This window comes from Acanthochromis polyacanthus, chromosome 6 (assembly GCF_021347895.1).
Source record: "Acanthochromis polyacanthus isolate Apoly-LR-REF ecotype Palm Island chromosome 6, KAUST_Apoly_ChrSc, whole genome shotgun sequence".
NCBI lineage: Eukaryota > Metazoa > Chordata > Actinopteri > Pomacentridae > Acanthochromis > Acanthochromis polyacanthus.
Genome location: NC_067118.1, coordinates 16,662,402 through 16,690,003, shown reverse-complemented (window position 1 = coordinate 16,690,003; position 27,602 = coordinate 16,662,402). Strand labels below are relative to the sequence as shown.

Below are 27,602 nucleotides of genomic sequence, written 5' to 3'. Positions count from 1 at the left end.
AAAGAAATTATTTGGATGTAACCCCAGTTCTCAGACAGACTTCTGTGGACCTCAGAACCGGAGTCCTTCATGCACCACATTCCCACCATTCACAGCAAACATGAGCTAAAGGACACTTCTAAGGTGTGACACTGTTTGATCAGACAGAAGGACACACACTTCCTGGTCAAACTCTCTGTTTATTAAAGTGTTTTGGGGGGAAAAAAATAGTCATATTAGAAACATTAACAAGCTTAATACAAAAGTTAGAATGACAGGTTCTCAGAGTTACAAAAGTGAAAAGCACTTTGAGAGCTGATGAGGCTGGAGGTGGGTTTTCATGTGGAACTGGAGTTTAAATAGCTCAACATTTCAAACAAACCTGCCAGCATCTTTCCTAAAAAGTAGACTATTCATGTCGTCCTGGAATGCATTTCGAATAAACTTGAATGTAAAAGTACGTCACTATCTCTTTACAATTACAGTCGGTTAAACAGGAATTAAGAGTTGCTAACACAGACTTTTTCCTCATAAACAAAAAGAATCAACAACTGAAGAATTTATTAATGTAAAAAAGTACCAAATAGATTTATTTCCATTAATAATACATTGTAAACCAGTTAATAAACATGTGGACTTTACAAAATACATCTTATACAAGCGTTACATTTATATACATACGCAAGAGTTAAAGGAATGATTGCCTTTTAGAGCTCGGTCTGTCTTGCAGAGTTTCAACTGGTGATGCCACTGCTCCTCTTTTCAGCCTAACAGCCAAATTAGAAAGTATATATTAACATCTGTACACTAAGTCCAAACTAACATGTCAGGTAGGCCACCTTGAAGTGTTCACTTGTCATAAACTGATTGGAAGTCTAATGATTCCTCCACATTTACACACAGAACAGTAAACCACCCACAGACATTGGTCTAGAAAATACATTTCCAAAAGTTCAGCTATGGCTTAAAGGACATTTTAAAAAGCAGACACCAAAAAAAAAAAAAAAATTAAAGACATCTGAACTGAGATCTGCCTGGAATGAATCCCACCCATTAGCGTTTACCAACAGCTGAACATAGAGATTTAATGCAACATTAAATAGAATTCAATCAAGTGTCATGTGCTGCTGATGGAGAAGACAGTCAACATGGGGTTATAATGCGCACGATACAGATATGTGCAAGTGTATGATAAAAAAATATGACAAACATGATGTAAACCTTGAAAAATAAGATTTATCTCTGTTAATGATACCAGTGTTTAAGGCACAGTCTGTACAGTTGGGCCGCTGCCGCCGAGTAGACGTACTGAAAACCTGCTCTTCCCCTGAATGCACCTCAAAGCAACATCAGTTGACGGCATCACAGCGTTTTTCCTGGCCTGTTTAACAGAATTTGAAGCGTCTGATTTGACAGATTGCTTTTTTTTCTAAATAGTGCAACTTGGCCTTCACCTCTCATTAAAAAACAAGGCTTTTGCCGTTTGTAAAGTAGCAGTCGTGTCCCTGCCGTCTGTCTCAAGGATTCGCAGACCTGAAAACACCCGTCGAGAGTACTGCAAAAAACAGTCATCCACAACTGACCTCTGAGCACTTTGGTTCAAGGTCAGCTCATATGTTGTACTTCCTTTCGATTACTAGTCCAAACATTGTTCTCTACAAGCTGCTCCTTCACTTCAAAGGGACAGTTTTCACAGCATACAGATCCTTCACCAGCGGGGGGCCAAACTCCATTCAAAAACCCAACATTTTAAGAAGCCAACACATAACGCAGAACTTTATGTGTGGGGTTTTTGTTTTTTGGGTGGGGAACTTGACAGACTTTTTATTAAAAGCGTTTTTCTCCTAACATATAGTCTGGTTAGTCGTGTGCCGCTGGTTAGATTGTCGCATTGTTCAGATTTGTTTCTGTGGAGACCAAAGTGTTCCATGTCTATTAATGAACCAGAAATGATTAAAATTCAACTCATTTTTGGAAAAGTTATTTAACAATCTTATTAGTTTTTCCCCTAATTTTTATTTACTAGATTAGTATTATGATATAGATATTTACTGTAAATGTTTTCATTTCAGTAAGTCCTTTCTCATGTCTGTTTCCACGCTGCCTTTTCTGAACAACACACGACAATGTAGTAGTTCCCATTCTCTGCAGACTCAACAACTGCCAGCAGCCAACACCCAGCTAAAAACAACCAAAATATTTAGTTTCACTTTGGGTCGTATTACCGCACCTTTCTTCCTCTAAAACACAACATTAAGGCCCGCCATAGAAGCATTTTTTGGATCAGTATTCTGTGGAATTATTTCAATCCACGTGAGGGGCGACAACAGACCTTTTTGAATAGAGTTTGGTTCTACATTCCATCCATAAAAAAATAAAATGGCACAGAGCATGGTCAAGGTAAAATCATGACTTCAGAAGTCCTTGGAGACCTTAGAAAAATCTTGCAGCCTTAGAACTCCTCATCCTCCGAGCTGAGGTAGTTCTGTTTCTTCCTCACGTTCCAGTGCAAACACTGAGCCAGACTCTCGAACCAGTCGTTGACCGGGTCCCGGAAACAGATGGAGGGAACAGGGAAGCAGGAAGTGGTGATGGTAATACTGGAAAAAGGATGGGGGAGAAACAATAAAAGTCAGATAAAGCTTTGTCTCACACAGGCTGGATTCAGTGATGAAAGGAAAGCCCAGGTATTTGCAATCGTAGAACAAAAGGACACATTGACACCGTATGTAGTAACACCGCTTCCTTGTGATGAAATACTGGCAGCTCATTTCGAGAACCAGGAAGGTGATTATGTTTGGATGAGTTACATAAAGAAAGGAGTTTGATGCGGCTCAGTGGACACTCACAGCCTAAAGCGCATTAAGCAGGTTGATGAGGTTACATAACAAAACCTGTAAGTGTTGAGGCAGCAGGTGAGGGAGTCGCTCACTGTGCCGCCTTTGTTTTGCATCATTTACTCTGTTTCACCTGTGTCGTCTGACTGTCCAGCAGCGCGGTATGTGGACTAACCTGTCTCCGTGACAGATCTCTTGTCTCTTCCTTCCATCAAATGATACCCAGGCTGTGTTTCTAGCGTCACGTGACAGCATTATCTGAGACACGACAAGGAAAGAATGTGGAGAAGTCGCACAAAGAACACGGTTTTATTTTTACAGCTCAGACAAAGCATGCTGCTTGTTTTGTTATGGTGAATTTAAATGAGATTTACATATTTTTAAATCAACTCGCATTCGCTCTCTTTAACCCCCTAAACCCCAAACAATGCAAAAGGCATGTTATTTATAAAGGAAAAATGCCAAATTTACACCATTTATCAGAACAAGAAACTTCCCAGTGGTTCTTGAACTACTCATCTGTGATTTTTTTTGTCGTTGATCCATTTGATAACTGGACTGACAACATACCAAATAAAACCAAAAACACACATTTGTGAAATTACATGCTGCAAACTTGGTTCTGTTGTCAGGGTTAGGGCTGGCAAAGGAAGACCACGTAATCAAACATCAGTGTGAATACCTTGAGTTCAACCCCAGCGGGCACCACGATGGGTCTGAAGGACAGCGAGTGTGGGCAGATGGGGGTGATCATGATGGCCGGGACATTGGGATGGATCATGGAAGCTCCTGCTGCCACTGCATACGCTGTGCTGCCTGTAGGCGTAGATACTATCACACCTGAAGAGGACAAACAGACATATTCACTGTGCCAGCCAAACAAACTCCAGTACACAAGATATTTAACTGCATCTTCCAGGTAAGAAGTCCTCCAGGTTTATGAACTTTCCAGAGCAGCACTGAGCAAAGAAACAAAAGTTCTGCTGTTAGCTGCAAAAGGTGAACAGGAGAGTGTTCATGCGCTCTGTATCGGGTGGCTTCATTTACATAATTTTGCTATGCGGTCATTTGTTTATCTCTGAACTTTCATTTACTTATTCCTTCCTTCCAGGAACGATGAGGACAGCAGCAGCTCACTGGTTGTCACAGCTGAAACGCGCGTTTAAAACAGGGCTAAAAACATGAGCTAAACATGGTAAAATCAACCATCTCTGCAATATTTTTATATCAAAAACCAAGACACACTGTGGGGCCACAAAATGGGAGCTTCAACAAGTTCAGAGCTAATAAAGTAAAGTGCATAGTGTCATCAGAAGGTGGTGCTGTAGGCTACGTTACACTTAAGGACCAGAAACAAAACCACCATTGCGTTCCAAAGGACTTCTGTTTACCTTTCAGTAACCACTGCAGCCACACTTACAAATAAATACTGCTGCATGAAATATGCAGACAACTTGGACACAGTACTTGGTGATAATATTGCACCTTTGACCATCTTGCTTGCAGTGTATAATCTCCTCTTTAAGCGCTCAAGTGACAGTACGTTGGACTCCAATCCAGTTCCAGCATCCATGTGACCAGACAATACAGTAGCCCAGATAAAGTTTACTGTGGCGTAGTGGGTAATATATCGTATGCCAGAAACACCAGGATGTCCGACATCATCTGGTCTCATTTTGCAATTTTCAAGCCAGCATGCTACCCTCCAGTTCTCTGCCAACTGCCCAAAAAAACCACAAGGAAGAAGAAAAACTAAATTTACGTCGTCATTCACAAGAGAAAAACAGAGACAAAGCATTGCTTTTAGGCAAGATGTAAGAATTCTTTCATGTCAGCTGGTATCAGTCATATATGCTCCCTGTCAGAACGTATTTAGCACATTAATGGTTTTTCAGAAAGAAAAAAAAACTTTTACTGGACATATTCTTTTTACATTTTGCACAACTGGGAAAGGTTTGTTTTTTTTTTTCTTTCCCAAACTGCTTCCACTAACCTGACTGAAAATATGGCTACTCAAAGTTTTGACTACCTTTCTGGATGTGGATCTTTGTTTTCTTTAAATATTTTGCTGCAATTTTCCATTGTGTCTGTACAAAGTACACCAAGTACGCTGCAGTCTGGGAAGTGACAGCCAGCCGGAGTCGTGGAGACTAAACTCTGACCCATCCTCAGACCTTCCTATCAAGGCTTCTAGAAAGTTTTACTCAGAGTGATTAAACAGAGTAGCTCTCAGTCCAGGACGACAACACACTGCACTGATCAGACTGTGACTCTTGTTTGAAGGCTGTCGTACAGCATGTTTACCCAAACCAGGTAGAATAAAGACAGCGTGCCCACTCACCATCTCCCTGTACTGTCGTAATGAGGTGTCCATCCAGGAAGAGATCGACATTGGAGAGATAGGAGGACGGTCCTCTGTCCACCACGACCTCATTTAGGACCTGAAACACACCAAATCAAAACCAATTCACGCTGCAACTTGGATTTTCCATTTTGCCTTAGCCTGGTTTACCTCCACTGCTGGTATGAGTTCACTAACAAGCTCAGACCAGACTGTTGGATTTGTGCCAGTAAAAAATACTTGCTGGAGACCATTAACCTCATTCCTGCCATTGGAGCAACATATCACTCATGACAGCGTTTGTTGTGTTGTTGTTTATCAACGTGTTCAAAGTCTACAGGCAGCAAGGTAAAGACGGTTGAGTAATGATGATCACACCACATGGACATGCCTTTGACCTATTTACAGTGAACCGGGTAGAACAGAGCTGCACCCTGTCACCGACTGATAAATATTTTGGAGAACCCAGGTCTATAATCTAGCCGGGCTGGTATGTAAATCACTCATTGGACAGAACAATCACTTCTACAGTTCAGTTCTTGGCAATCAAAGGGTGAATAATAATGCAGAGGCACTGAAATTGAGCTTCAGGTGGAGAGATTACCTGATACTGCAGGGCTTTGCGGCTATTTTCGATGTCCCCGTTGGTCAGGATGATACCCTTTTCGTCCACTCTGGCTTTCTTCTCCCAGTTCTCTTTATGCACCCGGACTTTCAAGCGACTTCGCAGGACAATGGCAGCATTACCTATAGACAACACACGCATCCATCCATTATCTACACATCGTTTCAATCCTCATTAGGGTTGCAGGTGGCTGGAGTCTCTCCCAGCTGACTTAGGAGACTCACATTTACACCTACAGACAATTTAGAATCACCAATTAACCTCAGCATGTTTTTGGACCGGGGATCTTCTAGCTGTAAGGTGGAAGTGCTAACCACTAGTCCACTGTGCAGCCCACAATGCATACAGTCTTTACCAAATTAAAACTGGAGCACGACCTCTGTTTAACAAACCAAACAGGAATGATCTTTTTTCCAGCATTTGCTCTCTTAAGTTACCTTCAATAATTTGGGTGACCTGAGACTGGTAAGTGTCGAACTTGAAAGGTGTCAGAAAGCCCAGGGAACCCAGGTGGAAGGCCATAACCGGTGGAACGCTCTCCTACAAATAAACACACCAAGGAGCTTGTAGCAGTACAGGTAAGAAGACACAAAATGCTGCATTTAAAGTGACAGAAGGAATGGCGGGCTGAATACCTGGAAGAGCGAAGATGCGTACAGCAATGTTCCGTCTCCACCAAGACAGATGATGAAGTCGACACGATTGGAGATGTCATCGAGATCTGACAAACGTAAAAGACGAGAAACAATCTAAATCTGTTACACTAAACTGATTTTTTAAAGACACACTCCCCATATAATTGCAGCAAAGGTGACTGATTATCATACCTTCTCTGAAAGTGCAGAATTTCTTCGTAATTGCCCCGAAGTTTTCATCGTCTGAAATAGCTGGGTCCTCCAGAACTTTTTTCTCCACGTAAACAATTAGATTTTTTACCTGCAGCAACAGCCAAGAAGACAAAAGCTGAGCAACAGCCAGTTCATTGATCATTTTTTTAAGCAAATATTGACCACGTCCATGCTAGCAATAAAATATTCAGTTGTGTCTGAATGGATGTTGAACCCTGTGGAGGTTTTTCACCATCTTTCTATATTTAATACGTATCGGGGGGAGATCATTCTTTTATATGTACATTTATTCATTTGTTTGTGTGTTTTCATTGCTTTGTTTACATTGAAATGATTGTGTGCCTTGATAAACAAATTCAAAAGAAATCTTTTCCTCGTGGATTTTATTTAAAATAAGTCTTTAAAACCTATCAGTAATTATTAATGTAGACTAAAACAAAAAACTATGATAAACTTTTTAGCTTTAATCGGCCAGCTCTAGTCCCACCCCTTATTCATATCTGTGTAGCATTGAGGAAAAGGTCATGTGGCACCATCTAAATACTAAAGTTTTTGCCTAATAATAACAATAATAATTATAATAATAATAGTGACACCAGTGCTGACAGATTTTCTACTTTTTTTTTTTATTCCAACAGGAAGGGGACAACATACAAAAAAAAAAAAAAAGAAAAAAAAAAGGGTTCATGCTAATTCCACATCACCAACAAACACAAACAAGCTGCCACTGAGTGCTATCAGCCTTGGTACATAGTCATACCTCGGTGAGAAATATGCAGAGCTCTTTGAAAGGCTGAAGCAGACTGGCATCTCGGATTTTCTTGATGACAAGGACACTTTTTGGTGGCTTGTTCCACGTCAGTCTCTGGCTGGCGGGGTCCTGAATGTGCCTGAACACACAAACGGAACTATTACAGCCAGAGGAAACAACAGCAAGAATTCTCCATTAAAATTTTAAATTTAATAAAATGGTTGGTTGAGTGAGTGAGTGAGTGAGTGAGTGAGTGAGTGAGTGAGTGAGTGAGTGAGTGAGTGAGTGAGTGAGTGAGTGAGAGAGAGAGATATGAATTCGGTAGATAGATTTTTACTTCAGTCAAGGTTTGGGACTCGAGCCACATATGGTAGTCTATGTACGATCAGTGAAGTGACTAAAGATTCCTAATGTTTATCGTCACCAGGCTTTCTTAGTACCTATCCAATTAGGTGCGCAGGCTTACAGTTTCACATTGTTTCCACACACTTCTGACCCCACATGCTGTGTGCAGGGCCCTCACCTTAACTCAACTCCTAACAATGTTCACAAAAAACAAAAATGTGAGACAGGCAAGATGGAAAAAAACAGAGTGGGAGCAAAACTTAAACAAAACTGATTTAAAAAAAAAAACAGCTATTAAAAAAAATCATGACGGTGGGTGAACATTATGACATCATTGAGAAAAAACACAATGAAAAGCTTCTTCTTCAGTCACCCCCCCCCCCAAAAAAAGGGACTGGAGAAGAAGCATGAAATTCAGATTTCCCACGTGCTCCGAAGGGAAAAAAGTGGCTCTGTTCAAAGATTATTTAACAACGCCAAAGTCTGTTGTCTTTGGTTAGGTATGGCTGTCATTAGTTGCAGTACTGCCACATATTAGGAAATTACTGTATAATAGGCTGACTATTTGCTTATACAAGAACTCATTCTTGGAGTTCTTATGCAAGAATTCAGTTTTGAAACAGTCAGAATTTTAATTTTCATATAATTCGATTTACAATTGCAAACATGCTTTTGTCTTTGTCACTTTGATGTAACAAATTTGAAAATGCTGCAATGTTAAAGTGTTAATCTGTTACTACACATTTCCTTAGTCCCATAAACTGTACTTACAGACAGAGTTGCTCTGTAAAAGAACTTCCTATAGTACACATACTGTGACTTTTAAACTAATAATATGCTGAGACGGGGCACTTTCAAGCTTCATTACAATCTGTTGTACACATCACTGAGACTAAATGAGAGAATGAGGAAATTCTTGGGAGTCTGCATCTGCTCAAAGCAATTTCTCCATTTCATCACATCAGAAACCAAAAATAATTTAATTTTTCAATGAAGTTGTGTGAATGCTTCATGCCCACAATGACGGGTTATATTCAATAAATTCTGTTAATACAAAACACAATTAATGACAGCAGGCTTAGAAACTGTTAAATTTATGAACATAGGGTTGGAATAGTTAAGAATTAATCATTAATGCATGTAACTCAAAGATTAATTCTCTGACACAGCGACATTAAGCGACATGTTGTAGCACTGGTATAGCTCAGTGCTACAACAGAAGCAACTGGACTTGCTTGAGTTTCAGGTCAGGAGGCTCACCCCCACTCAGCCAGAATGGAACACACCTTTAAGGTTAGAGGTGAAATGCCTTCATGACACTCAAACAAGTCTGATGGCCTTTGTTTCAGCACATAAATGCATCACACACATTACATCATCTAGTATGAAGTGTTTATTGGAGGTGTGAGCAACCAAGTCTCTTCATAATATAATATAAGCAATTATGGCCCCACCTCATGCATTTGTGTCATATCATTTCTTATGGTTCCATTACTCTTTAACAGTGATTTACTGTACCGATTAGTTTCAGGGCTGTTATAATGTGACTAATAGAATGCAGCAATGTGTCCGTACCAACCATCTACTACGGTAGTGACTAGAAATCCTACAATACATTTGACTGTTGATAAAAATGCAGTGATTACACACTCACGCTGACAGTGATTACTTCAAGCTGCCTCACTACATTTCACCTGCCTTTGCACTTCTTCTCAATGATGCGACACATTGACAGAAGACCACACAGGCTTTCTCCTCCTCAACACGCTTCCGTCCCCGCAAATAACATAAGAAGGCAGCATCATTATGACATATCCAGTTCCTGTTTCTTTCAACACAGATTTAGTCATGCAGTAGTGGCTGTGGACCAATCAAATGTACTAAAACATCCCCAAAATGAACTGGATCTGAGTCACAAAACACCGAACAGGTGCAAACATCTGAAACTCAAACTGTGCTGGCCTGGTTTCAAATACAGGTACATGAAACAAAGCAGAACTTCATTAGCATTTGAAACAGCAGTGGTCTATTCATGAACAATTTCTCATCTGACCACTCAAAGCATCCACACCCTGACCTTCCCCTTTCATTCAACAACACTGCTCTGTCCCAACCACAGGGCCGTGCTGTAACAACAGCCGGCCTGTGATAACACACAATCACTTCTAAAACGTTGATACGGCATAATTAAAGCTTGATATCACACTGGAGTCCAAATACACAATACCCCAACCTCACACTCTCTGGACAAACATACGTTTTGTTCTGTGTTCCAATTTCTTGACAAAACAAATTTAAAAAAAAAAAAAAAAAGGAGAACATTATTCTCTGCTTTGTCTGAACTTTGCTACATCAGTTAAACATTACCATTAGCTCACCGCAGTGAAACTCTGAACATTTGGTTGGCAGTAAACAAACGTGTCAGTTAATACTTTACCTATCAAACATAATCTCTCTGCTGATACAAAGACAGGGAAGATGCTAGAAGGTCCTCTCACCATTTCCAGACTCTGTTCTCGCTGTGGCTCCCAGAAGCCTCCTGCAGTCCATATGAGTTGATCTTCATGGCTGTACACATGTAACAAGGATGCTGCTTCGGTCTGACTCAGCTGGAGAACGGCGCTCTGTCCCGGTCACCCGCTCTGACAAAACAACTCATTCTGTCTCTAACAACTTCCTCGAACGCTACACATTATAGAGCAGCTTTAGCAACAGAGTCACTTCTTGCAGTCAAGCTGTGAGTCAGCCTCAGGTCGTCTGAGAGTCTCTCCATGCGCTGTGGTCAGGCCCTACGATCAGCTAATAACCCCTCGAGCTGGATTCACTGTGGCTATATTTGTCCCCGTGAGGACTTAACACTAAACCTTCTTGGTGCATTCTGCTGCTGAATTAACGCTCTCACTCATCTTAAGGTTGACTTCATCTCAGCCCCCGCCCACTCAGCTGTGCTGAACCCGCCCATTTCAGGGAAGGGCTTTCCTTGTTTGACAGGTATGATTCACTGAAACCCAACACTGAAACAACACTGGCAGAGCTGCTCCTAAAACTAGTATATTCACTGTAATGACAGGTATTTGACCACCAAGTACAGAAATTAACAAAGCGCTAAAGGCGATGCAAGGTAAATAGATACCCCTTTTTTAAGGTTTACATTTCAGTATAAAACAAGTTCAAGTACACCTGAACCTGCTTTATGGCTCTTATCCAGGTTGTTTTCTCCTGACAAGATCCTTGCTGGTGTTATATTGACTCTCAGATGTACGTCGCTTTGGGTAAAGTCTTCTGCTTAATGAAATTGTAGAAATGTAGCAGTACGTTAAAAAAAAAAAAAAAAGATCCCTGTTGGTTATATAATGTGTGCAAATAATGTAATTCTGTGTTATGGGAATCTATTAGGATGTACTTCAGCTTCCTGATGTCTCATTACAGTAAGAAAATTGACTTGAACATAGCCAGTTCTGTTCATATATATTATGCAGCTATTTCTGATAATAAACTTCCTTATTGGTAGTCTTTGTCTGGAAAACTAAAAATGCATAGTAGCATTACATATGAGATTACCCATGGCAGAGTAAAATAAGCAATGTAAAACAAATAAGGTGTGGTATTCAAATGCAGTTCAGATATCTCCTAGTAAAACTGCCCTTAGTATCCCAGTGATATTTTTGACATTACAGTGTATTCTTTTAAATTCAGGACAACCTGAAGTGGAACCAGTCTTTCAGCTGTTTGATGAATAGTAACTGCTTTGACATCATTTCCACAGATCAAACTGTACGATACTTTTTGTTGTTGCCTTAAATGAGCACACAATTAAATATGTTCAGACGTAATCAAACCACTAGTGCAATTGGTTTTTTGTTAAAATGCTGCAATCAAGAGTAAAAACTTAATCAACTGGACAGAAGATACTCAACAAGTTGCAAAGCTTGATTTATTTTGCTGCAAATACGCACAAATGGGTATGATTAGCAATCTATCTACTGATAATATATACTTTAAGTCACATCACTAAGCGTGGGGGTAGTTTACTGTCTGGTTCATGACAACTGTGACCACAGCTGGTTAGTGAAGGAGATGAACTAAACATGCCAAAATGTGGAACCAACCAACATGGCTGCCTTTGTATCGACTCCCTGAGTGGTTTTCATTTCCAGGTGTGTTTAGGGTGCCGGACATGAATGTGAGGATGGGGGAGCATTCTCTTTTTTGTCAAAAACAAAGAACCCATCTAGCCAGAGCAATATCATAACCACACCCTTCCACAGAGATCACATAAATAGTGTGGTTCCTGTTTTGAGGGTCTAAATTGTGGCTATTTTACTTCTAAACCACCTTTTCTATTGCCTCATGCACTAAAGCACAATGGCTATTGCCCACAGTGACTGCACATACAACATCTACCATAATTTATTCAAAATGTAAAATATTTGAAAACACAATGTGTGGAACTAGGCCTAAAGGAACCACAGTCTGGCCTTTATTTGGAATAAAGATAGCCTGGTTTTACTACTTTTAACCTGTCTAGCCGCTTTGAGGAAGATAATCCTTCAAATACAGCAGCCTGAAATAGTCAGGGCTGGGAAACACTTACGTGACTGAGAGTCAACGGACCAACAGCAGTTTGGCCAGTCTTTGACTGGAAGACGTCAAGAGTGTTTCATAACTCTGACATGACAGAATCTTTGACCCAATAAAACAGCTCTACAACAAAGAGCTATGTACCTTTGTGAAGTCATCAGCTTGTGTTGACTGTGTCTGAGTGGTGGCAATATGATTGTGTGTGTAGGAAGTTATGTTGACAAACTGCATTGTGTTATATACTTGAACAAGATATGTTACATTGCTAGTTGCACAGCATTACATCTAGAGGCTTATAACTGTATTAAACAAACTGCCTTTTTATTACATTGTTTCAAAAGATGAATGGTAGAAGCTTTATAAAGGTAGTGTTTGTTGTATTTGACTACATCCTGTGTAATGGACAGAGCTCTGGAAACAGCTAGTAAGATTATGTCATCAAACTACAATATTAAAATATTTCCTAATGTTTGTAGAGATTCAGAGACACAACACACTGAGAAAAAGACCGATTTCCTAATTATAGTGAAAAAATAAAATCACAGGAAACCATTTAAAATCCTTCTCATTATATACACAGACATCAATAGTTCATAGTTTCACCTCACAGTTTCATTTATTGTACCATCTTATTCCAACAGAGCAGTCAGATTGCAGGCTGATCTGTGGTTCTTAGAGTATGTTAAAGTGGAACTGGAGGCAGAGCCTTCAGCGATCTGATGCCTCTCCTGATGGATCAACTTTCAGTTTTAAGATTAGATTTTAAACTTTCTTTTTTGAATTAAGTTCTGCTCAGTTGACTCTAAAACATCCCTAATCATGGGACTTCCGTGATGGACCGAGCATTTCTCCTCTACTCTTCTCCATACATATATAAGCCTCTTTTTCATGCTATTAACTTTGTGTCTCCTCTCTCTCCCCCATAGTTTGTGTTTTGTCATCTCAGTCCTCTCTCCTCATACCTCTCTGCAGGTGCCTGTGGGTCTGGAGCTGCAGGTTTCTGATTTATGGCCGATAGTGCTGCCAATCAGCCCAGTGTTTGATTTCTTTAATGCCAATCTTTTATTTCTTACTTCTCTTATCTCAGCTGTTTGAGGCAGACAGCCACCATCCCCGAGTTTAGTTCTGTCAAAGGTACCTTCAGTTAGAAAGGAGTTTTTCTTCCCCATTGACATCAAGTGTTGCTCAAGGGGAAATTATTTGGTTTCTCTCTAGAACTCTGTAAGATAGTGACCTTAGTATAAAGTGCTCTGAGATGGCCGATGATTAAGTGTAATATATATAAATCTGAAATGAAGTAAAAAGACAGGATTTTTCTCTACCCCATAATACTGAGCAGTAAAAGTTCATTCATGTGACTGTCACAGTTTCCCGCTCTCATTTTGGCTCTGTACTACAACATATTGGAGTTATATAACAAAGAGGATAAAAATGTCAACGTTCTGCTGTAATGTGAGGGGAAGAAGTAAACAGTTGTATATCATAACATTACAGTTATCATACTTACAACCTGTTAGCAAACACAAACAGCAGCATACATCCTTAATATCTTCTGTCATTGGGCACCTTCAGGTCTTTACTACTGGATGTCTTCCTTTAATGTTTTTTTCAGTATTTATATCAAAAATACCTTAATTTGATACAGAACAGATGTGCAGCAGGACACGCCTTCTAAACATTCACACAATCTGACCCAGGAATCTGTGAAGGCAAATCGTGGAAAATTTTTGACTGGTCAAATCAGTCACCTGACCTCAAACTGGCTGAGCATGTTTGACTTGCTCAGGACCAGAATGAAGGAAAACAGCCCCTGAAACCTGCAGCTGTAATATTTACTGCAATGTGTCTCTTGCACCAAGCATATAAAGTTGTCCAGTAATGATAGCTGGCAATATACACACGTGGACAAAATTGTTGGTACCCCTCAGTTAAAGAAGGAAAAACCCACAATTCTCACTGAAATCACTTGAAACTCACAAAAGTAACAATAAATAAAAATTTATTGAAAATTAAATAATCAAAAACAGCCATTACTTTTGAATTGTTGATTAACATAATTATTTAAAAAAAAAAAAAACTAATGAAATAGGCCTGGACAAAAATGATGGTACCTCTATAAAAGATTGAAAACTATTTGACCAGAGTGACATGATTAACTCAGGTGTGTCATTTAATTGACATCACAGGTGTTTCCAAACTCATAATCAGTCAGTCTGCCTATTTAAAGGGAGACAAGTAGTCACCCTGCTGTTTGGTGAAAAGGTGTGTACCACACTGAACATGGACAACAGAAAGCGAAGGAGAGAATTGTCCCAGGACATCCAAAAAAAAATGATAGACAAACATCTTAAAGGTAAAGGCTATAAGACCATCTCTAAACAGCTTGAAGTTCCTGTGACAACAGTGGCTCATATTATTCAGAAGTTCAAGACCCACGGGACAGTAGCCAACCTCCCTGGACGTGGCCGCAAGAGGAAAATTGATGACAAATTGAAGAGACGGATCGTTGGAATTGTATCCAAAGAGCCCAGAGCAACCTCCAAAGAAATTAAAGGTGAACTCCAAGGCCAAGGTACATCAGTGTCAGATCGCACCATTCGTCGTTGTTTGAGCCAAAGTGGACTTCATGGGAGACGACCAAGGAGGACACCACTGCTGAAAAAAACTCATAAAAAAGCCAGACTGGAATTTGCAAAAATGCATGTTGACAAGCCACAAAGCTTCTGGGAGAATGTCCTTTGGACAGATGAGACCAAACTGGAGCTTTTTGGTAAGGCACATCAACTCTATGTTCATAGACTCAAAAAGCAAGCATACGAAGAAAAGAACACTGTCCCTACGGTGAAACATGGAGGAGGCTCAGTAATGTTTTGGGGCTGCTTTGCTGCATCTGGCACAGGGTGTCTTGAAAGTGTGCAAGGTACGATGAAATCTGAAGACTATCAAGGCATTCTGGAGAGAAATGTGCTGCCTAGTGTCAGAAAGCTTGGTCTCAGTCGCAGGTCATGGGTCTTCCAACAGGACAACGATCCAAAACACACAGCCAAAAACACCCAAGAATGGCTGAGAGAAAAGCGTTGGACTATTCTAAAGTGGCCTTCTATGAGCCCAGATCTGAATCCCATTGAACATATGTGGAAGGAGCTGAAACATGCCATTTGGAGAAGACACCCATCAAACCTGAGACAACTGGAGCTGTTTGCTCATGAGGAGTGGGCCAAAATACCTGTTGGCAGCTGCAGAACGCTCATTGACAAATACAGAAATCGTTTAATTGCAGTGATTGCCTCAAAAGGTTGTGCAACAAAATATTAAGTTATGGGTACCATCATTTTTGTCCAGCCCTATTTCATTAGTTTGTTTTTTTTAAATAATTATGTTAATCAACAATTCAAAAGTGATGGCTGATTTTGATTATTTAATTTTCAATAATTTTTTATTTATTGTTACTTTTGTGAGTTTCAAGTGATTTCAGTGAGAATTGTGGGTTTTCCTTCTTTAACTGCGGGGTACCAACAATTTTGTCCACGTGTGTATGCCTTATCTTGTTTACTGTTGTTTTTAATCAGAAGTGATAACCATTTGATTTAATTCAATGTGAAGCCAATGTGGAATGTAGGGCGAAGTGTACTGATATGGCTGGCTTTAAAACTCCTTGGCACTCTGTTGAATTTCATTTGAGGGCGTGTTTAGGGTGTCGCTGACCATTGTAACGATGACTGGACATTATTTTCTGCAGCCAGTCCTTGTACCTGGAGCGGTATCACTCAACATGTGAAATTCAGTTAAAAGAAGATGCTGTGAAGTCCTGTATGAGCAAGTTTAAACTATCTTATTATTAACCATGCCTGACGTGTACGTCAGCGGGGTTACTGCATTCGCTTCAGTATCTGGCTGGCTGGGTAAGTATGCGTGTGTGTGTGTGTGTGTGTGTGTGTGTGTGTGTGTGTGTGTGTGTGTGTGTGTGTGTGTGTGTACTTGTTTCTGCTATACCGGTGGGGACTTTGACCTGACTATTTGCTATAAAGGTGGGGACTTGTCTTACGGTGGGGACCTAAAATGAGGTCCCCACGGGTGGCAACACCGTTTTCTTGGCCATGTTGTTGTTAATAAAAAATGTAAAAGTGCAAAAACGTTTGTTTAGGGTTAGGCATTGATTTGGTGATGGTTAAGGTTAGGGTAAGGGTTAGGAGTTAGATATGAATGGGAGTCAATGGTAAGTCCCCACCGGTATAGAAAAACAAACGTGTGTGTGTGTGTGTGTGTGTGTGTGTGTGTGTGTGTGTGTGTGTGTGTGTCCATTCATGGGCGTGGTTCTGCCATCTACTGAGGGCTCGTCTAGTTATGTCTGTAGGTTCTCATTCATCCAGGTCATGGTTATCCAAAGTTGTTAAAATCAATCCACTGGACTTTAAGAAAGTTCCTTGAAGATGTTTCACCTCTCATCCAAGAGGCTTCTTCAGTTCTGGTGGTGGTTGGTGTTGCCTCAGCTTCAAACCTCTGTGAGGTGTGTCCAGGGCTATTATTCCAACGACCGATACCAAAACTCATCTGACTACTCAACGATGGTCGTTGTGAGTATCGGTGGGGGTCGTTGAAATGCACAGATGTCACTGAGCCCTCGTGTGCTAATGGTGGTCATTAGCATGAGTCTGCTGAGTAGTTCTTTTGAGTTCTTTTGAGTCTCAGCAGACTCATGTTAATGACCACCATTAGCACACGAGGAACTTCAAGGAACTTTCTTAAAGTCCAGTGGAGTGATTTAAACTACTTTGGATATCTTATTATTAGAAGATTCATAATAAACACATACACCATTTAAACCCAAAGAAAACAAGTCCTAGAAAGAAACATCCTCTATGATGATGCAAATTAACTGAAAATGTTATTTTAACATTAAAAAGAACTGTAATAGTGCATACATGAAGCACGACTTTGGTTTCAGGTTTTAACCGAAAGTTAAAGAATATATATACATTGCCATATACTGAGCTTTTTTCTGACATGGAAGTTACACAAGAGGGTATTAGGACATTTAAACCGAAGGCCGGGCTTATGAGGTGATCAAAATCTCATAAATAGACAGTTTAGGAGAAGCAAGAGTAAATATTCAGAAGTTCTGTGTAGAAAATATGCAGGTGAGCATTGGTTTCACTGGATTTGCTTCTTTGAGAAACAAGTGGTGTACCTTTGCCCCATGATGCTCAATACTTTTATGGACAAAAATAAAAACAGGTTTCAACGTTTGTTTATGCGTACTGACATTCTCTATGTAGTTTGGTTTAAATTCCTCAGCAAGAGCCTAATATAGTTAGCTGGTTTCAAAGGTGTTATGGTTGGTTAGCATGTTCCGTCATGACTTCCACTGTATGTTCAGATACTGTATGTTAAAGGTTCCCACCAGTCATGTGTGCAGACATCTGAAATGACTCAGCTTTGCATAATTAACCCTCTGAGCTCATAAGCACTATCTGTATGATTTTGCTGCACCTCAAAGAAACAGAACAGCTATGGCTAAAAGAAAAGAAAACTCAAACATACCTTCTTGTTTTCCAAAAAAAAAAAAAAAAAAAAAATCCCAACAACATGTGTCTCCTATCTGCTCTTCAGTTCAGTTCATCCCAGTTTAGCTAAAACCTCCTTGAGTATTTGCTCGACCGAGTCTTTGGCTTCATGATTGTAACTCTATAAAGTGCAACTGAAAGTGTGCATCAACAGGAGTTGGCAGTGGGAGTTGCACGTGTGAAAAATAAGTTATCATCCTCAAGTTGATAAGGGTCATTGTAAAGTGTGTGCTGACAGAAGTGACAACTGTTATTAGCTGTAAAGTGTGCAGGTAGGCCTAAATTTCAGTGGAAGAGTTATCCAAACGTTGCGTAACCCAGGATAGCAAATGTCAAAGCAGTGTCTCTCTGGCTCTCCTCAGAAAAGGCAAGTTAGCAGCTATGAGCCAAGCTAAGAAAAGACACCTGACCTACAACCAGAGGTCATCCAGAGCCATGGATCCAGAAAGGTATGCTCCTGTTAGGGCAGCATGGGCCTAACTGCAACAACAGCAAGTGGTTTTATGGGATTTTTTGGTGATACACAGATTAAAGTCTGAATGCTATTCAAATTTTTACCCCGACTCATGACTGCAACAGAAAATGTGATTGAAAAAAGAAACAAAAAAACTGTCTGTGTGGGACTTACATTACTGCGTGTGGATTCTGCAGCATGCATGCCTTCGGGCCGAATGTGGTCACGGGGCTTGGTCCATGAAGTGACTGAGTCCTCCTGATAGAGAGAATGACAAACATAACCGTTTTAAGGAACCTTCATAAATATGCAAATGATGACAAACTATTTTTACAGTGTAGAAAGTAAAAGTTGCAAAATACAGAGTAGACAAGGCTATGTACACGACTCAATGCTGTGCATAGATGTTCTTCTCCTGCATTTAGTGTGTTTTATTTAGCATTTACAGAACACTCTAAGCTGAGAACAGCCAATGCTATACATCCTTGTTTGGAGATGAAGGTCTCTAAAATTCCCAAATTACTGAATGCATCTTTTTGTCAAAATTCTCATCAAATAAATTCCACTTTTCATTTCTGTTTTCAAGAAAAAAAGAGAAGTGACACATGTTGTGTTTGAGACATACAGAAACAGAAGTAACAGCTTTCATCATTTATTACCGGGAAACGTCAGATTATTTGGTTCACTGTCGGTCACGTTTTGTGATCACCTACCTGTGACAAAGTGCTACAGTATCTATTAAATTACATCAAATTAGAACATGCTATATGCAGTGGATCTGACATGTATGCTGTGTCAAGGCCGTCGACAATTCTTAGAAAAGGGCAACAAGGCATTGTGAAACATCTGAAAAACAAATACTTTTATCCATCATAGCAGCAGTGCAGATACCATATCAGTAGAGGTTGAAATGAAGCCAAACAGTTTTAATAACAATCGATATCCACAGATCAGATATTTTTATCTTCTCTGAAGCTCATGACCACAGACGAAGCTGCTCTTACAAAAGTGGAAGAGTTTGACAAACTGTGTCTGTACTGGGATTTGTTAAAACAACGCAACTTCAGTTGGTGACTGTTTAGCAGCTCTTAAAGCTGCAGTAATCAGTAACTTCATACCAACACTGGATATGTGTAATGTGAAAGATTTGCTCACAGTGACAAACAGAGAGAATTATCACCACCTGTTCAGCTCTACAGCGTTTGTTTATCTTGTTTTAGTTAGTGTTTTGTCAGGAAACCAGAAAAAGGATTCAAATGAATTGGTATGATAATGATAGTCATCAACAGTCTTTAGTGACAACACTTATACTGTGTGTCTGTCAGCTTGTGTTGGAGTTCTTTTTCCCTCTAGTGGAGAAAGAAATGTTAATGCACCTTTAACATTTCTACATTTACCCACTTAACCAAAGGGGAAGGAAAAATAAGAGGAACTCTGACGCGACGATAAAAAAGTTGCACTGCACGACTGATTTAATGGGTTTATTATACGAAGACCTGAATATATGTTCAAACATATTTGAGAGAAGAGAAAGCCTGCACATTTACCCAGAAAATGCAAATCCAAAATTGGATCTCCAGTAAGTTGTGTTTCAGAGCTCCTCCTCTAATTTGATCAACACACTGAAACATCAAATCCTGTGTAAAGTTAGGCTAAAAAACAACAACAACAGATGTTAAAGTTGGATTATATTGTATAAAACTATTTTTATTTCAGGGTTTAAACTGACCTTAGATGAAGAGTTTAGAAACCTGTTGCCAAATTAAGATAGACCCATTTCTAATGCATTTGTGGGTGTGTATTTCGACATCTTGGACAAGTGTGGTCTTTTCAGTGACTTCTCCTTGTAAGAAACCTCAAACAGTTGCTAAAACAGCCATACAAAACCCTTGCAACACCTACAGAGAAAAAACATGTCATGGTTTAAATATTATGTTTCCATGAAGCCACTTCTGTGAGGGCTGCAGGAACTGAACCCACACATGCACATTTCACAAATGTCTGAGGTGGTGCAACGCAGATCATGTCACAAGGCTGTGTCCAAAACATTTCTCACGCAACCTGGGGCAACTGCACTTGTTCTTAAACACGGCACCTCTGTCAGGTTACTGTGGACAACTTGAACAGTGGAGCAAATGTGGATGTCCTTAAACAGTGAGCTATCAGGGCTCTGCATTGCTGCCTCAGTGTGTGTCAAGTACTATTTACCACTAGAGATGTCCGATATTGGCTTTTTTTTGGCCAATAACCGATATGCCGATATCGTCCACCTCTCAATTTCTGATTCTGATATCAACCAATACCGATACATGTGGACTTGGAAATGATTCCAAACCACAGGCATATTGTTAGTCACGCACAGCAAGCTCGTTACTGCAGCCACACTTGCAGGGCTTAAAGTGAAAAATAATCCTAGGCTTGAACTTTTTTGCAGATTATAAAGCTGTTTATAGATTATAGTAATGCTGAAAAAGGTCAGCAGGTCATGGCAGATACTCCGTCTGACTACAGTGTGGTGCAAATATATTGTTCAGCAACCAATCAGTAAATGACATGGAAAAAAATGACATTAATTTGCCTTTTAACAATATGTGCACCACTTACACCATTTGCTCTGAAATACAGCTACAGTGCAAAAAAAAAACTAACTAAATAAATAAAAATATACTTTAGAACAGCAAACTACAGTTCAATTGAAATAATACCAGCAAAAAAACAAAGTGCTCTCAGAACTGCTAACTTAAATAATAAGACATAAATAAGAAAATAGAAAAACAACTACAGTTTACTACGGATAACTACAGCTCAGTTCAATTTAAAAAAAAACATTGACAGAGCTACAAGAAGTGGGAAGCTAAATCTTTAACCCCCTCCCCCCATTTATTTCTTCTTTCTTTCTGACATCTTTCACTTCTGTAAGTGTTGAGGCATTGGCAATGTTTACTTTTGTGTTTGTCATATGCTGAGCTGCTCTGGCCATAAAAAAAACGAACAAACACATTCAGAATTTTGTCCATGCTCTGGCTAGTGGCTTCATCAATATTCAATGAAAATACACATTTTTATAAGCAGTTCTGAAAGACTTTTCTTAAAAACCGGTGCTATCCCAGTTTTGACAAAGCATTTCTATCTTCAGCCAACTTTTTACACAGATTAACGAGTGGTTGAGATCTGGTGAACATAGTGCTCACAAACTGGGTCAGTCATCGATGCCGGTATTTCAGCGAAGGCTGTTGCTCCCGGTAAACGAGTTGCGAGTTTCAGAGAACAGCAGCTCTATGGGTCTGACTCCTGATGTGACAGCACTGTTCTGCCGCTAGTTGCTTACGTGAGTTTTTAGGAGCACATGGTACAGAAGCAAGCACCCTTCAGTTTTTTGCACCAGAAACCAAAGGGCTTGCCATCTCCGTTTAACTCTTCTAACCACGGAAAATAGGGTGACCAGATGGCAATGACTAAAATCCGGGACGCTGTGCCGGGGGGGGGGGGTACACTGTTTTTCTTTTTTCTTTTTTTTAATTTTATTATTATTATTATTATTATTAATTTCGAAGACATTTACACATTTATTTCTTTAGAAGTTATAGTTTTATTTAACAACAAGCATTGTATTTTGACAAGTTGCCCAACTGAAAACAGTTCATTGTAGGCCTGCTTAAAAACAGAACAAAAAAAAGGTAATTTTAATTCATTTAAACTCTTAGCATAGGCCTAATTAATTCATAAACTAAAATCTCTTGGCAACGGTTTTTATTAGATTATGACGTTTCTCCCATATCTCTGCTGCCACGGGTGTTGTCTTCATTTGTTTGCCTATGAGACAAAAAAACGGGAATCAGTGACTGTTATTATAACAAGGTAAAGGGTAAAACGCATCTTTCATAGTCTGGCTTCTACCTCGAAGGAGGCTTTTGTGACGACTCGGTGCTGTTGCTGTATTTCGCGGATGATTTCACAGCAAAGAGGGCCTTCTTGTTCTCCAGGATGAATTTGTAGAACTCTGCACAGGTCATAGCCAGATTCATTTTAATTTTTATCTCTGCACGGACAAGCTCCATTGAACACCTGTTTCGCACGTCAGTCCAAGCGCCTTTCATGATGGAGAAGACCCGCTCTGAGTAAGCATTGCTCACAGGAACGCTGAGGACGAAGGACAATAATTTTGTAAACTGCGGAAACGTGGACGGGGTCTTCAGTACTTGGGCCCAAAGATCGCCAACTGAGTTGCTGCTCGTGTCCAGATGGGCCAATACATTCTTCAGAGCGCAGTTTTCGTTATAGAGCTCATCCAAGTCCAGATGCTCTTCCATGTTAAGAGCGCACACTGCGTCTTTAAGTTTACTGTATCTGATCTCTCTTTGTTCCTTGATATTTAAACACTGTACATTGTAGAGATATCCAGTTTGTGAAAAGTCGAACCACTTCTCCAAGTAATCCACAGCAACTTGTAAGAAAGAGCTAAACTCTTGGCGTAGCCGGTCAACTTTATTGCTGGGAGAGGAAGCCATAATATCATCCACTTTTGTGCCAAAGAAAGCGTCGTTTTTGCGCTGCTGCAGTTTGACTCGGAGGTCGTTCATCACTCCATATACCTCAACTGAAGTGAGACTGTTGCTTTCAAGACTGAGGACAGCTGTGGAGAATATTTTGAGAACATTCTGAAGGAAGAAGAACGTGATTTCAAGCTCATTTGGATCATCTTGTTCGCCATGCTCGTGCCCCTTGAGCGCATCCCAAATGGCACGGGGGCATTCCTCCTGGCCCAGCGACAAAAAATAACTTTTCACAGCAGGCCAGATGCTCACCAGTCGATTTATTGCAGGGAGCAAGCTCAACCAGCGTGTGGGGACGTGGCGTAACAAGGTAAGATACTCCATATCAACAAATTCAAACATTTCTTTTAAACTGGCAACTCTTTTTGCGGAGCAGCTGAAATGGTTGAATGATTTAAGAACTATGTTTTCAACATCGACTTGTAGCACATTGCAGGCCCTTTTAACTGCATTGTGGATGATGTGAGCTGGGCAGTTTGCTGGGATGATCTTGCTGTTTTTCTGCTTTAGATTTTGGTAAACTGAGTGTCGCTTGCCATAATTTACTGGCGCATTATCAGCGGAGAAAGCTGATACGTTGTGGATGAGGAGGTTGTTTTCCTTTAACTTTTTTAACAACATGTCAGTGATTGCATCCGCACTTTCCTCTGCCTGTTCATAGAAATCCAGCACTCTGTTCTGAATGCCTTGCTCTGGGGTCCAAAATCTCACTGAGAGAGGAAATGTTTTCACATTGCCTTTATTTGAAGCATCAGTAGCGATAGAAAAAAAGAGCTGCTCTGTGCCAAGGCTATGGGTGAAGTCAGATGCAAGAGGAGCCAGTACATTGGTGACAAGGGCCTCTGCTTTGGTGCGACCACAGCTTATGAGTTTGGCAATGGCTGAATCTTGGTACAGTTTTGGTGTCAGTTTCATTGCGCAGTCAAGGGACCGGTATGACTGCTGATGAGAAACGCAGTGAAATACAGAAGTTAACTCTGCAGCAGCAACCTTACTGTACACTGAGTCATCCTGTGGCTTGAAGAATGATGATAGCAAAGTGTTGGTCTGTACAGCGTTAGTGTTATTTACATGCTGCTTGCCGCTAGCGTGAGACTTGAGGTCTGACTCTCCCCCGTGAGAAATACTAAAGTCTTTTCGGCACACTTTACAGAACGCCTTATTTACATCCCCAAATGCAGCCGTTACCCATGTATATTTCCTCGTCCATTCCTCTCGGTATTTGCACAGACGTTTTTTCTTTGCTGGGGGTTCATCAGATTTTTCCGGAGCATTGTTCACCTCCATTTTAACAATGAATGTGTGTTAGCATAGCATACATTTCGCGCCTATAAAAAATATAATACAAACGTCATAATTCATGCGCGAGTGACCACTGCGCAGGCTGCAGAAGGCCTGAGACATGAAGGCCTGAGACGAGACGGCCAGGCAGCGGCCCGGCAGTCATGTTTTTGGACCGTGATAACAGGTGTATGGCTAATTTCGGGACAATTAGAGCAAAATTCGGGATCCGGGACAAGCGGCTGAATTTAGGGACTGTCCCGGATTTTCAGGGACGTCTGGTCACCCTAACGGAAAAGGCTATTTATTTTTACTCCGCCAAGGAACGAGTTATGGACGCACCATTACCCAAAAAGCGGAATAACGGATTTGGATGACATTTTCAGGGAAGGTCAGAAATGACAAAAGGACCAAGTGATTTCGGCAGTGATGTGGCTTATAGTCCGGATCCACGGATTTGTTCAAGATTTCTGTATCATTGCGAGAAAGCACCGCGGCGTCACTGTAACTATGACGAGTGAACGCAACGTCAGCTGCAGACGATCACGTGACTGATCCCACTACAAACCAACCGCTGAGCATTCGTCGGAAATGATACACCGTATGAGCAGCCACGGCGGAATACTGCGCTCTCTGAGTGTTTTTCTTCTTATATCCTTCGTCTATTAGGAGGTCTTCCCCCAGCTTCAATAATCTGTTCTCCATGCTCCTGATATCAGCGTACGGAACTCCGTGAAATCGCGTGACACTCCGGTATGGACTCACCTGCAGCTGGATCTCAACGTCTCTTTAAGACCCGCCCCCATCTACTCCCCATTTATTAGTTTGGTTGAGAGCAAAAGCTGCGTTTCCCTCATTCCATTGGTAGACCAACTCAATTGGCAAAGTAGTTCTAGCTTTTTTTTCGAGCCAAAACCCGGCCCCATGTGCTGGAATACTTCAAGCCATGCAGTAAAATATCAGACCATCAGGAACAGGCACACCTGATTGAACAGTGGAGCAAATGTGCATGTCCTGAAATATCGTGCTGTCGGGCCTCTACATTGCTGCTCGCACCTCAGTGTGTCAAGTACTCTTTACCACTCAGGTGAGTAGTAATAAAACATCATCTTAAATCCTTGAGGCAACACACTGGGTGACAATGACATGACTGCACAACAACGAAAATACCGATAATGAAATGTCGGTGGATACACTGACTTTTTAAAATTTACTTGCACTGAAATGGAAGATTTGGTTGCAGCTATCATTACTATCATGATTGTGTTTCCAATAATTGAATAAACAGGGCTGGCAGTGATGTTTAAAATGCTCCGCTGATATGAAAAGGTCCATGTAGATAAAAATCCCCTGGTTCCACCTTGGATATACACTACTGTTCAAAAGTTTGAGGTCATTTAGAAATGTCCTTATATTTGAAAGAAAAGCAGTTGTTTTCTCAATGAAGAGAACATTAAATTAATCAGAATTCCAGCGTTCTAATGCTACATTGTGCTAGCTAATGGTGTTGAAAGGTTAATTGATGATTAGAAAACCCTTGTGCAATTATGTTAGCACATGAATAAAAGTGTGAGTTTTCATGGAAAACTTGAAATTGTCTGGATGACCTCAAACGTTTGAACGGTCATGTATATGGCATTAGAACTCCTGATTTCACTCTTTTCAAAGTTATTTTTCATCACACATGTCTGATGTCAATATTGATCAAAACTAATGGTGATTATCATTTAGCCAGTGATGTTTACCAGAAACGGGTACTCAGCTGTCATGCAATCATTGCCACAACACATGATTACAAGACAAATATAAGTGGCATTCAAAGTAAGATAACTGCCTGTATTACACATGTTTCCAAATGGTTTGCACTCAGTCTTCCGCTTTTTTAAATCTGTTTTTTTCCTGTGCAGATACACTCTCCGACAAAATCACACCAGTTGTTCTAAAATGATTATTACTTTACAGAGATATTCAAGTAGTTCGATACAGTATCCTGTATTTTTTATGTGGCAATAAATAATGGTGAATAACGTATTGTAATCACTCTTTTTTTCTCTCTTCAAATATCAAGCAGCCCCACTTAGAATACGAGTTTACAGGTTTTATTATCTAAGAGAGGAAGGAAATCAAAACAAATACAGAAGAATTAGTTCTTCTGACCTTTAGCTTTAGACCTAACAGGCCTGTCTGCACCTTTATAAATCCTGTTTCTGCATCTACCTGTACTCAGAGGAGTTGCAGGCTGAGGAGGTGCTCAGGCTGCGGGTCTTCCGGTTGCGTCGAGCCAGGTTACGGCCGGAGACCTCCCCTCCATCACAGGTGGAGCAGCAGTAGGGGGCAGCCTCCACTTGCATTTCTTGTCCACCATCCATCTTGACGTTCACTGACAGACAAATCAATCATTCGTGAATCCACAGTCACATACAAACGAGCTAACAATCATCAGGCAGCTTTACAGAAGCACAGCTCTCCGATCTCCCTGATTACGAGGCTGTGCACGAATCAAGCTGTTCTAAACTTCATGGGAAAAAATCTGTTTAATTGATGCTTCAAAAGTGCAACTTAGACAATATTCTGCATGTATGAGTCAGTCTACAGATGTGCACACAGAATCCACTGAGGTCCACATTGGCTGAATATAGCCCATGATTTGCAGCATTAGTTCAGTAGTTAGGGAAAAGATTAAGGGAAAGTAAGAACTAAACTAGGCAAGAGACTAAAAACAAACTCTGATTAGTGGAATAGCTTTATTCTCTCTGAATGATCTAGTCTACAACAGTCTAGATAGAGTGGTTTTTGATCGATACCTGGTTAATATGGTCTACAGCAATATAATCTGCATTTCCACATTAACAAATAGAATAAAGATTTTACAAACGTGAAAACAGGCCCCAGATACTACTAAGGCTATACCTTAAACATCTAACATGATTTTACGTCCCTAAAATGTGGGACCCAAGTGGGAACTGGTCGCTTACAACCTGTTATTAAGTTTACCTCAGCTGCCAAATTGGACGGTAAATATGCTACACGGCAGTAGGCTAGCAGCCTCGTCATCACCAAAGCCAGCCCGCTTTGTAAATTGTTAGTTCTTCAAAAAGTCTGAGCATTAAACGCAACAACAAGTCCTGCTCTGACATGAGTGGGTGAATGGTGACGGGTCCAGATGGTAGAATATTCTGGGTGAGCTAACTAAGCTAGTGTGCAGCTAGTTAGCCGGCTAAGCTAGTAGTCAGTCGTGCTCAAAGTAAGCCGTAGCATCCTCCATTCCCAACACTACCTTTTAGCCACAGCGTTACGGGGGACGACACGGGTTTGGAGAGCAGCAGCCTGCCGTGGGATCAACGCCTCGCCATTACCAGGTGAAATAACAGCGTTACACCACCTTACTTAACAGTCAACAGTCGGCTCATCGCTTCCTGATACTGTGCGACCAATCACAGGCT

At 40.5% G+C, this 27,602-nt stretch overlaps 2 protein-coding genes across 3 annotated transcripts; both read right to left on the bottom strand.

The window, feature by feature from the left end:
• Positions 1-159: 159 nt before the first annotated feature.
• On the bottom strand, positions 160-27,602 carry nadka (NAD kinase a). 2 transcript variants are annotated; one of them, XM_022219166.2, is made up of 12 exons: positions 27,437-27,602; positions 26,377-26,539; positions 18,500-18,583; positions 7,391-7,520; positions 6,610-6,718; positions 6,418-6,503; positions 6,220-6,322; positions 5,762-5,904; positions 5,158-5,257; positions 3,499-3,656; positions 2,992-3,074; positions 160-2,579 (listed from the first exon to the last, which is right to left on the bottom strand). In XM_022219166.2, the coding sequence occupies exons 2-12, from the start codon at positions 26,526-26,528 to the stop codon at positions 2,432-2,434; spliced, it is 1,296 nt and encodes a 431-aa protein (XP_022074858.1). In that variant the 5' UTR covers positions 26,529-26,539; positions 27,437-27,602; the 3' UTR covers positions 160-2,431. The 2 variants fall into 2 exon arrangements, with proteins under 2 accessions (XP_022074858.1, XP_022074860.1); XM_022219168.2 differs by lacking the exons at positions 18,500-18,583; positions 26,377-26,539; positions 27,437-27,602 and adding an exon at positions 10,225-10,615.
• On the bottom strand, positions 21,819-24,452 carry LOC127534364 (uncharacterized). The gene is made up of 2 exons (XM_051949364.1): positions 22,223-24,452; positions 21,819-22,138 (listed from the first exon to the last, which is right to left on the bottom strand). The coding sequence occupies exons 1-2, from the start codon at positions 24,163-24,165 to the stop codon at positions 22,084-22,086; spliced, it is 1,998 nt and encodes a 665-aa protein (XP_051805324.1). The 5' UTR covers positions 24,166-24,452; the 3' UTR covers positions 21,819-22,083.